This window comes from Galleria mellonella, unplaced genomic scaffold (assembly GCF_026898425.1).
Source record: "Galleria mellonella isolate WM207_F2 unplaced genomic scaffold, CSIRO_AGI_GalMel_v1 utg261, whole genome shotgun sequence".
NCBI classification, from domain to species: Eukaryota; Metazoa; Arthropoda; class Insecta; order Lepidoptera; family Pyralidae; genus Galleria; species Galleria mellonella.
In genome coordinates, this window is record NW_026442057.1 from 276,006 (window position 1) to 289,252 (window position 13,247).

The following is a 13,247-nucleotide window of genomic DNA, read 5'->3' on the forward strand; positions in this document are numbered from 1 at the left end:
GGGGACAACGTCAGTGCCTTGGGACACCATGGCCTATCTTGCCTTAAAGTGCTGGGCGCTTGCTAAATAATAATAAATAATGACATTCTCCGTTTATTCTTGTCACCGCGGGCGTGCCTGCCGATTCAAGTACACATAGATTTGATACGTGACGATGGCAACAGACTAGAGATGTATTAAAACTTAGGATGGGACGTCCGCAAAAAAAAAAAAAATCATATGCGTCAATATATTAATAGTGATGACCGTCTCACCTTAATGAAAATATAAACATATTTTCTCCAAGAGGTTGTCTGGTGCCTAGCGATAAGACACCACCTTTATGTGTATATTTCAATCTGTATTTATATTCATCCCTTGGAAATGGATATATATTTGCGGCGTTTGTATATTTTTATTTATGGGCCCCGAGGCCATGAATCTAAATAAATAGATAAATATTTTGTTGAAATCTGGTGACAGGAAGGCTGGCTCTAAATTAAATTAATAATAAATCGAATCATTTCCATTGCTATTCAGCGTGGAAATGCAGCAAGTTTAGGCACCCTACCGGCTGGCAGTGATCTTAAAGAAATTTTTTATCTTTAAATATATATATATATATATATATATATATATATATATATATATATATATATATATATATATATATATATATATATATATATATATATATATATATATATATCAATCGACTTTTTTTGTTACCTTATAACTCTTTCATTTATGAACAGATTTGTATGTTTTTTTTTATCTGAAAGGATATATGTACTTTTAGGATCGCCGTATAGAAATTTTATCAAAATCGGTTCAGTAATTTAGTTTTTAAATTTAAATAACTTGTTATGCTTTTTTTTTATAGATGTAACACAATCATTTCTTACAGAATTCATTCATCATTCATATTAGCCATCCACTGTCTACTGCTGAACATATGCCTCCCCTAAGAGGAGGGGGTTTTTTGATGGGTGAAAATGGTATGGTAACCCCGCCTGTGCTAACGGGATACGCTGGCGGAGCACCAGTGAGGGGTGATAGATGAGAATGAAAACAGGCCAGTTAGTCCATCATGATGAATTCATCAGGAATTAACCTTGATAGTTCCAGTAATGGAGACTGAGAATCCCATTGCTTGCAATATACCCAATATTGCTAGCAATGGTTTCAAGTTAGCAATGATTCTCAGTCTCCATTACTAACAATCCCTTTCCCCCCAAAAGGAGGGGTTTGCCAGTAGTTGTCTCACCTGGCAGCTGGATTGGCAACTGCAGTTACAGACTTTGATGTTTTTGTTTAATTATCAAATACGATGTAGGTGTTTGGGTACAATTTTTAAATTTTGAACTACACTATACATTTTTCTATAAATGTATATTAATAATGAATTTCCAAGAATCTCTGTTTCCAGTTAAGCCGTTGAGATATTTATAGCATCATTGTGTAAAGGCATAGATAATAATAATATGTAGGGTGCGGAGCGAGCGTAGACTTATATAGTCATAGACGACGCAAGTAGCTTAATATTATTCACTACTAAACTATTTGATGTGTAACAAAAGCTAATAGCTATAAGATATTTTTACGAAAATACCTCTGCAACCCTGTTACTGTGAAGATACTTGAATTGTAGGTCTTGCGATATCTAATATAAATTGTGATAATAACAGAAAGATAGTAACAAATATTTTTATTAAAATAAATTTAGATTTAAGCATTTTTCAATAGTAATTTTTTTTTCATTGCTGCCCATTCGGAACGCAATTTCAACCATTAACCACTAACGACCGCCCTTTTTCTGATGGATTCTAAATATACCATTCACATTTACAACTGGGAATCTATATACAGTATGATAAAATATTCTTTTATATATATAATATATAATTATGATTAAATTGATATTAGCAAAAACACGAATATATTTTCTTTCTTTTTTTGTTCACCTATGAATAGAATGCGGCACTTTTATTTTTTCTATATTAGAACATCATAATATGTCTTACAAATAAAGAATTTAATTTAAAAGTCTAATCTTTGGGTACTTATGTCCCATTCCTGATTTTTTTCGCGTAACGGCTTTATTTGCATGGCTGTTTTAATAAAAAATAAATACATTTACCTTTGCATATTCCCAGAGCGCTATCTGGTTTTAAACTATGTAGTGCTAGTACATTATATCAGACAATTGATAAACATTTTCAATTCAAAACATTGTACATTGGGGGGAAAGGGATTGTTAGTAATGAGGACTGATGATCCCATTGCTAGCAAGCTCTGTTAGGTCGACCTCCACGCGGTTCCCCCTGGAAACTTTTGTGACTAATACTTGTTGCATTCATCACGATGGGCTAACAGACCTGCTTTCATGCTCATCAATCATCTCTCACTGGTGCCCCGCTAGTGTATACCGATAGCACAGTGCATACCATTTCATTATCATCCATTAAAAAAAAATATTTGGATCTTCAGACTCAGAGATGTGGGTTCGAATTCTGTCGGATTTTACAGATACTGTCAAATGGTTTAAAAACACAGTTTTTAAATTATTTGGTAAATGAGGTTTTCGAATCGTCTGTCTACATTAATATTATAAGATTGTGTTCCATTAAAAAAAGGCGACTTCAATTGTGACAAATTGAAAAACTGAATTGCTGAACCGATTTTGATAGCATTTCTATGGGACCGATGTATGTATATCCAATGGCGTCACTATACCATTTAGGTCCTGTAGCAATTTCTTTTAATGGGGCCCTATCATTTGTTTTCAAGTAAAATAAAATATTCGGGTACAAGGTAAAAAAAATTCTGAGCTCGCGGTCTCTTGAGCCGGGGCCCTCTTGGGTCGGGGGCCCATGGCATTTTGCCAGTCCTGCCACCCTATTGTTACGCCACTGTGTATATTCTTTTAGATAAAAAATATTTTTCCAAATCCGTTTACAACTGACGGAGTTATGAGGTAACAAACTTACAAACAATCGAATTGTTTGTAAGTTTGAACCTACTTACGTACTTACGTACTTTTGAAGTCGGTCAAATATTGGCGTTTACCATCGTTCCCATTTACGGTAGTGTAGGTTTTATGAATGAGTTACGCAACCTGCGCCCACGCAGTTTACCGTTTACGACACGCGTCGAAGCCTCCGCTGGTGACGCACTTTTGTATTGGTACATTCTTATTGGTTTTATTACCATATTGTACCAATAATGTGTGTGTGTGTGTGTGTGTGTGTGTGTGTGTGTGTACTATTTGTGTGTATTATTCACTTATAATTTACATGACAGAAACGCTTTTGAACAGGAATATTGGAAGCCTTATTCATATTAGAAATGTGAAAGTGTGTATGTTTGTTACCGTATATCGTTTTAACGGCTTAATAAATCGCTATGAAATTTTGTTTTTTTTTTTGTATAAAACTTAGAATGGCGAACAAGCTGACAGTCCGCCTAATGGAAAGTGGTGACCGTCGCCTATAGACATGAGCAGTGAACATAACAGAGTATACCCCCATGCACTACCATTCCTGACTCAGGTGTTATTCCTCTGTAAATTCACTGCCATATCCCACCTTTCAAACCGAACCACACGTAACAAAATTTGTTACGCATGTACTAACATATATGGATCTTCAAAATGTACTAAAATGGTATCTTAAGGATCGGCAACACGCATCCGACGGGGAGAAGGGAGGTTAGTCCCCATTGCTATCAATATACCCTATCAGGTCGACCTCCACGCGGTTACCCCTGGAAACTATCGTGACTAATTTATCTTTGAATTCGTCACGATGGGCTAACTGACCTGCCTACTCATCCTCACCAATCATCTCTCACTGGTGCCTCGCCAGTGTATATCAATAGCGCGGGCGGGGTTGCCTGGAATTCAGCACGTTGGTTTTCAGGGGGAACCACGTGGAAGTCGATCTGATAAGGTATATTGCTAGCAATGGGACTGCTAGTCCGCATTACTAACAATCCCTTCCCTTTCTGCCCCTCCACATTGGGTTTATTGGAAGGGAACTCTTTTAGAGTTAAGCTCATCTTTGTACATTTAACATAATTACCTGTGTCATATTTGTTATGTATAATTAGTGTGTACAATAAAGTATTAATTAAATAAATTAATTAAATCGGTTGTTATTATTTCAAAATACAATTAAAAACCAATTCAAATTAACAAAAATATAGGTCGTACCACAGATAATATAATACTACGTATACGTCGTACAAACAGCCCCGTGTCTTTATAACTCAGAACACGTCTTTGAAGTGGGCCCCATTATCCGCAGTTTATTTCTGTCCGTCTGTTTGTATAGTTAGGTACATGGACACTTAACAAAGGTTATAATGAACCTTACTGACATTGGACTGTAAACTCAAAATTCTATGCGATAAAGTATGATTTTCCCCATCGATAGACACGGTGGAGATAATTTCAAATGTACAAACGGATAGGTGTGAAGGATCATTTTGTAGGTTCATTACATTATGTAAAGTAACAGAAGTGTTCTTATAGTGTATTGTGAAGGGAGTTCACTGTAATGATGTACTCATGAAGCTTGTTACCTGCCTCCCTTTCTAAGACAAGTGACAACTAAAATATATGGTATTTTTTTTAATTGAGTGATAATGGAATGGTTTCCCTGTCTGCGCTAATGGTATACACTGGCGGGGCACCTGTGAGGTATGATAGGTGAGAATGAAAAGGCAGATCAGTTAGCCCATCGTGATGAATACAACTGGAATTCAGCACGATAGTTTGCAGGGAGGGACCATGTAGAAGTCGACCTGACAGGGTATAGGTAACGGTTACCACACTGACCACATTTCATCAGGTGGTCATTCTAAAAAGTAAAATTGTATATATGAATACATAGGTATAAGATAAGTGTAGTCGACGTCACATTTCTAGTAAGGCTAAAAGGAAATAAAGGTGCTTTTGGTGAATGTGTCCTGGGCCCATAACCCTGCGCGGTTTGAATACCAACGAACCGATCGGCCACCAAATGACATATAACGTAATATTTCTCGGAAGAAATATTTAAGTGAGCACCCGCCGGTCACAGCCGTTTAGAAATGGCATCATTTGTGACTCACACTCACAGATGATATAATTTTTATATTGCAATTGGCACTAATATATATATATACTATATATTTGCTGGCCCGGAGATCGTTATTTTGCTCCCTACCGGAATAAAAAACTATCTTCTATCTCAATGGAGATTAACGTAGACGAACATCGTCGTTCGGGGGGGAAAGGGATTGTTGGTAATGAGGTCTAATTGACCCATGGCTAGCAATACATCCTATCAGGTCGACCTCCACGCGGTTTCTCCTGGAAACCATAGTGGTTAATTCTTGTTCAATTGGTCACTATGGGCCAACTGACCCGCCATCATCCTCATCTATCATCACTCACTGGTGCCTTGCCAGCCTATACCATTAGCACAGGCGGGGTTACAATTCTATTATCATCCATAAAAAAATGAAATTGTATCTAACTAGACGACATCTGTACATAAAAGATATTTAAGAAAAAATATATGAGGATTCTTAATAAGAGCGGTACAAGACAAAACAATATTTTTTAGAAAATTTGTCTGTCTGTATGTTTGTTCTTGCATCATGTTCTAAAATGTGTAAAATTGCAATTTATTGTAATATTTGTTACCTGATTACCTAAACAACTGATGCGTATATAAATTTTTCTTCGAAATAACCACATTAAGTTCTTGTTTGATTACTGTCAAGGTGCAGACTAGTCCACTCGGGTTACTTTTATAATACAACTAGCTGACTCGGCAAATGTTGTTTTACCATATACATTATTTCGAGAACTATACATGAAAATATATCGTACTACAATTATTATATTCGATTGCCATCTTGCAACTCTTTTGCGGAATATAAAAACCGCGTTAAAAAAACTGGGGTTGATTGTAAAAGAGTGAAAATTTAAAAGTTGTATGTATTTTTCAATGCTATATCATAATAAATTAAAAATAAAAGAAAAATGTCAAAAAAATAATTTTAACGGTATATCACCCTTATCATTGAGGTGTATGAAAAATAGATGTTAGCCGATTCTCAGACCTACCCAATATGCACACAAAATTTCATGAAAATCGGCTAAGCCGTTTCGGAGGTGTTTGGTAACAAACACTGCGACACGAGAATTTTATATATTAGAATAACCTTTGTTCTATGCGCAGTGCATCCGCAGATTCATAATGTACATCAATACGCTATTAAAATGTATAATATTACATTGTATATACAAGTTCCAAATCGGGCATCCATCTGCAAAAATATAATCTGTCAGTTGGTTTGTCCAATTATAATGGATAGATGACGTCATTGTATTTGGTCAAGTGACATGTAATGTGAATACATAAACAATATAAATTTAAATAATAACACAAATGTGAAAGTGTACAAAAGTCGATTACATGGGTATCTCTGTCCCATTCGTGTTTCAACCGTGAAGCAGTTGTGTTTGCATGGCTGTGTTTCGATTTGAAGGGTGGGATATGGCAGTGAATTTACAGGGTACAGAGGAATAACATCTGAGTCCTCAGGAATGGGAACGTATGGGGGATATCATGGGCGAAACAGTGTACTTACTCTGTTATGTCCATGGTACTACTCATGTTTATAGGCGACGGTTACCACTTTTCATCAGGTGGGCCGTCAGCTTGTTTGCCATTCTAAGTTGTATAAAAAAAGTGAGTTTGTTTATGTCTTCTTCTCTTCAAACGGCTCAACCAATCGGCATGAAATTTGGTATGTAGTATTTGGGATAATCGTGTATTTGATGTGGACACCATGTGGTCTCGATACACGAAATGAAAGTTGGTTCATCCGTCATACTAGTGAACGGGTGCTGCTTGTTACTGGCCTATTAATGTTCACTGCTGTGTGATGAAATGGGATATTCCTTCCTTTCTCGTCGGTGTCGTAGGTGACTAAAAGAATTTAACGGTCGAGGGATGGGCAGCAGCATCCCTCTTAAAGTACTACCAAAGCCTGAGATTAAAGGGCAGGTCAGTTAGCCCATCGTGATGAATACATCTGGAATTCAGCACAATGATTTCGAAGGGGAACGGCGACCTGATAGGGTGTATTGCTAATAGTGGTTCAGTTAGATCCCTTTACTAATAATACCTTTCCCTATCAAGTCGACCTCCTCGTGGTCTACCCGGAAACCATGTTCATTTCCAGGTGTATTCATCACGATGAGCTAACTGACCTGCCTTTTCATTCTTACCTATCATCTCTCACTGGTGTCCGGGCAGTTAGCGCAGGCGTGGTTATCATTCTATTATCGTAAATAAAAAAAAAAAACATAGTCGTCGTTATCATCCATTAAAAATCATGCAGTGAACGTTTATCTGAGAAAACCGTTGGTTATTATTTTCGTTATCCAAATATAATGGTTTCTAAATACATTCAGAGAGTAAGGAACATCTATACAAACTGTCTACACGAACAAAACCGCAAGCAATCACTATATAAAACATGATAGAAAATCTTAAATAACATTGCTATCTACCTGTACATTGTTTTTGTCAGTAATATTATAGTGGGTGTAGCAAAATATGCAGAATATTTGAACAGCTGTAGCGGTGGACCTTGTTGGCCAAATCTGGCGTTGTCGGCGTTACTGTGTCACGGTTGTTACAATACAGCCTGTATAAATGTCAGCTAGTCATATAAGAACATTAAGTAGGGGCTAAGGACCCTTTCACATTAGTAACATTAGCAATTTGGGAGCGATTCGGCGAGGTCGCGTGCGAATCGCTCGCTGCGGCTGCAAGGTGGATAAATTGTAACGCCGAAAAATTATTTGATTGAATCTCTATGAGTTTTATTCTGATCATTGATATTATAGTCATCACTATAATTTATCCGGCGGGGAGGGATCATTTGTTACTTGTGGGGTAACTGCCTCGTAGTTTTTTTTTTAAGAATGATAATGGAATGATAACCCCGCCCGTGCTATCGGTATATACTGACGGAGCACCAGTGGAAGGTGAGAATAAATGCAAGTCAGTTGGCCCACCATGATGAATTCGACAAGAATTAACCATGATGGTTTCCAGGGGGAACCGCGAGGAGGTATATATATATATATATATATATATTCTTGTTAATATTGGGGATTAGTAGTCCCATTGTTAACAAATAAACCCTTTTTTGACTATGAATCCCATTGTGTACAGTCAGGTCGAACTCCACGTGGTCCCCCCTAGATACTATCGAGCTGTAGTCCAGGTGTATTTATCACAATGGGCTAATTTGGCTACCTTTTTATTCTCACTTATTATCCTTCACTGGTTCCCGTCAGCATATACCGTTAGTGTAAATTAGGTTACCACTATCATTCGTTAAAAAAAATGCCCTGCAAACTTTAACTACGAATGTGAATGCGCCCTAAGACATTTAATACTTGAACACGAGCGGCTGCTTACAGCTAACCTCGGTATTGTGTTACCGAGGGAGAGAGATTGGATGTTAGGTAAGATTACGCAAAGTGGAAATCAAATTTACCGTCTGACATAGCTTCTATAATCTACAATTTTATAAGCGAATAGGTGCCATTACAAAAAAAGTATGAAAACTTTTTTGTAATGGCTGATAATGGAGTGGCAGGCGGGGTTACCGCCTGCACAGACGGTATACGCTGGCGGGGCACCAATTAGGGATGATAGGTGAGAATGAAAAGGCAGGTCAGTTGGCCCATCGTGAAGAATACACCAGGAATTCAGCACGATGTTTTCCATAGGGAACCACGTTGAGGTCGATCTGACAAGGTATATTGCTAGCAATGGGGCTTTTATCCATTACTAACAATCCTTTTCAATCGAAACTGGTAAGGCATTAATGGCATTTTACAATTATTTGATAGATAGATAGATAGATAATTAATTATAATATAATTCTTTAAATATATATATATATATATATATATATATATATATATATATATATATATATATTTTTTAATTACTTATCTCTAATTATATATATATATATATATATATATATATATATATATATATATATATATATATATATATATATATATATATATATATATATATATATATATTATTTATTATATTTTGATATATTTTTTGAATTACTTAAAGCATACAAATAACAGACATACACAGTAAAAAGGGATAAAAGAATGCATATACAAAAGAAAAAACAAAATATGCAAAACAAGGAACAATTGTTTCTTTCATGCGTGTGCGCATTCAAAATGGTCACAATTCAGTTCATTGTTTTGATAAGCATTTAATTAAATATATAAGTTGTTTTTTTTTTCAATACTTAGAATCTCAAACAAGGTAACGGTCCACCTGACAGAAAGTGGTAACTGTTTATTATTAAATTACTTTTATGTTATCGATGAACTACCTATATGAAGAGAGTATTAAACAACCAATGTTCCATATATAGTTTTATTGATATACAAGTAAGATTTCAACATTATCTAATATCCGATGCAATGTTTGTAACACGTGGCGGTGGCGGGTTATTAGATGAAAGCTCTCGCTACGTCCCACGCACCTGCATCCGACTGGATTGAGTTTCACCACCAAATATGGCGTATGGTGTATTGTATCGCACCACTCTATTACGTTAGAATATATAGTAATCCCCCCCCTATAACATGGTAGATTCGTTTTGCGTTATAAGAAAACGCGTTGTAGGAGTTTTTTTTTAATGGGTGATAATGGAATGGTAATCCCGCCTGCGCTATCGGTATACGTTGTCAGGGAAGAGAGAGATGATAGGTGGCGATGAGACGATGAAAGCAGATCAGTTAGCCCATCGTGATGAATTCCACTAGAATTAATCACGATGGTTTCCAGGGGGAACCGCGTGGAGGTCAATCTGATAGAGTGTATTGCTGTTATAGAAGCATTCTCGTATAACGCGTTTGTACGACTTCGTATGTATTGTATTTATATGTATGTATTATTGTATTTTGTATGTATTCGTTATGTACAAATAATTCACGTTTAACTCTTCTCGTTAAAAGGGTATTTAAATTGAATATTAAGAAAAACTATGTTTTATTATAATAGAGTTAAGAACATTTTAAATAAAAAAACTTATGCATATGTTAACCAAAAAACAGTTAATTTCAAATAAATTAATAGTTTTATTACATATTTATTCGCTGTCGAAACTGTTTGAAATAATGTTCCATCGACATCTTTTTTTTAACAGAATTTTTTTTTAATCACCCTTTATATGGGAAATGGTAAAATGAGTTTGTTACCACTTGGTACATTAACGACTGAATCAATCACTATGAAATATGGTAATACGTATTACTGGGGAAGGGAGAAGAACGTAAACAATTTTTTTTTATCTTGGCTAGTGAACATTTTACTGTCACGCGTATTATACATATATTTATTGCACCAAAACATACAGTACTAATAACAAATTAATAATAACGTTAGCAAAGGCGAACTTATCTCTAAAAGAGATCTCTCCCAATCAACCTAACACAGTGCTACAGGAAGTAGTGAGTGGGCAGTAGTAGTGCAAGATAGAAATCTAATTATAATATTATTAATTAATTAATAATAATACAAGAAAAGAAGACCCAACCTAGAATTGTTTGGTGCCCATCCCAGGGTCAGAAGCAGAGATTTCCAAAAGTATTTACACAACTTTTTTTAAAGGTTAGGACAATAATTTTTAATACCTCATATAAGGAGTTTACTACCCACAAGTGAACATAAGCCTCTCTCATAGACTGCTTTTGCCATTCGGAGGTTTTGTAACAGTTGCCACGCTTGGCAGACGTTTTGGCAACCGCAGTTAGGATTTGGTAATGTTTAAAGAGGGACACTGCTGCACATCCCTTAAGCGTTCCCATAGTCGCTTCTTACGATACTATTACGGGACCGGGGAGAAGGTATTCATAGTAATGCAGACTATCATTCCCATTGCTAGCAATATACAGGTTGACCTCCATGTGGTCCCATCTGGAAACCATCGTGCTGAATTCCAGGTGTATTCATCACTATAGGCTAACTTGTTTTTCCATCCTTACCAATCTTCCCTCACTAGTGCTTCGCCAGTGTATACCATTAGCATAGGCGGGGCTACTATTTCATTATCATCCATTAAAAAAACATTATAGGACCACACGGTGGTGGCCACAATCTCCTGATGATGAAGGCTGCTTGGCAGCAAATCTCTCTGAATCTACTATTACACTCACTAATCAGACCCTTCTTTGTTTCCAGGTAGTACAGTCGGCACACAATGGCTACCAAGTCTTATAGCAAACACAAAGAGTTTAAAGAGTATTCGAGTAGCAGCAATGTGGTCCCGTACACCGAGGAACAATTCGGTATGTAACATCACTTTTTATACTATTGGGAAGCTGATATAGACCGTCAGCACATGTTCCTAGGGTTAAAAACCTTTTATGGTAGAGTTTAGACCCCGTGTAGCATTTATTAATACGCGTGCTTATACTTATATTAATGGAGAATTTGAGGTTTTATTTAGATAAACAGTTTCCCCATGATTTTTATATGATTTGTCTTTTTTTTTTTATTTAACTTAGAATGGCAAATAAGCTGACGGTCCACCTGTTGGAAAGTGGTAACCGTCCCCTATAGACATGATCAGTACTCTGGACATAACAGAGTATACTGTTTTGCCCATAATATCACCATGCGTTACCATTCCTAAGGACTCAGGTGTTATTCCTCTGTACCATGTAAATTCATTGACATATCCTATTCTTCAAACCGAAACACAGCCTTTATTCTTTAAATGTTTTTAAATAATTTTGGAAATTTCTACACGAACGGAAGAATTCAGAGCAGAAACAATCAGCGTATTATTATTAAATAATTCGCTTCAGACAGACCTATTTCCTTCCTCACATTCATGAATTTACTTATTGATAAATTATCATCATCATCTATGGATGTGGGTTTTATCAACAAATTTTTACTAACTTATAACTTCACTGATTGGTCAAATGGACTGACGAAGACACGACTGAGCTAATATCTCTTCTGCTTGATAATAAGTTTGACTATTTTATTCCAGATATGATAAAATCCGACCTGCTACCGAAAGGTAGCAAGCTGAACTCGCTGGGCCGAGGAGCTGGCTCCAGGGAGTACCACTACGAATACAAAGAGGAGAAACATCCCTCTGGCAAATATGACAGGAAGGATCTCCATACTGTTGAAGTAAGTCACTTTAATTTTAAATAAAGTGAAGTATTTACCCAATTAATAATATCATAGTTAATTAAATTCGAATAAAGATATGAAAATGTAGGACTAGATGGAGTGACGAGCTCAAATGCATTGCAGGGAGTCAGTGGATGCAGGTGGCTCAGGACCGTTCCTTATGTCTATGGGGAAGGCCTATGTTCAGCAGTGGATAGATAATGGCTGAAATGATGATGATGATGATGATTAAATACATGATTCTTAATAAAAGCCTATTTAATATTGTGCTCCACAAAAAACCGACTTCAATCTTGACAAATCCAGTTATTTTATTTAAAAACAAACTAGACAAGCGAACAGACGTTAGAAATCGGTTAAAAAAGGACATACTCGAATTGGCAACTATAACTCATGATGTCTATTTGATTAATACATGAGGACAAGAAAAGTATATTTTTTTCTTGAAATAAAGAGAAATTTCTGGATTTCCATTTAAGCCTAAGGCTTCCCTAAGGCTGGTACTATCCCTGAAATCCCTGTCTATTTATTATTTACCATCCTTATTCGTTTTAACTGTCTTTCATGAAAATTAATAGAACTGATCTGTTAAATCAATCCGTTAAAGTTAGTGAACAAAATTGCTTTACAGGAGTACACAATTCCCCCCAAAACGGCGCCTAAATCTTCCGAATCAAGTTCATATTACTACGAAAGGGAGGAGCGAGAGTTACCAGCACTTAACGGTACCACTGGCACCCGCACATATAACTACGAGACGGTCACTAATACCACACCAGGTAATCATTTTTTTTTTATTATAACATGACATGTGATACATCTTCTCTGAGTAAATCTTTCTTGAGTGAACACAGAGGCGACATGGTCCATGAATTCGACCAACCGGAAAAAGAGCGCTCCAATCTCAACGATTTTTTTTTTTTGGTGGATGAAAATGGAATGGTAATCCCGCCTGCGCTAACGGGATACGCTGGCGGAGCACCAGTAAAGGGTGATCGA

General features: G+C 36.3%; 1 protein-coding gene across 2 annotated transcripts in view; it reads left to right on the top strand.

The window, feature by feature from the left end:
• Positions 1-13,247, top strand: part of LOC113521052 (proteoglycan 4) — a 47,790-nt gene that overhangs the window by 22,849 nt on the left and 11,694 nt on the right. For both annotated transcript variants that reach the window (XM_052895004.1, XM_052895005.1), the window contains exons 2-4: positions 11,280-11,386; positions 12,100-12,245; positions 12,880-13,027. In XM_052895004.1, the coding sequence (XP_052750964.1) occupies positions 11,299-11,386; positions 12,100-12,245; positions 12,880-13,027 (382 nt within the window). In that variant the 5' untranslated portion in view covers positions 11,280-11,298. The remainder of the gene's footprint in view (positions 1-11,279; positions 11,387-12,099; positions 12,246-12,879; positions 13,028-13,247) is intronic.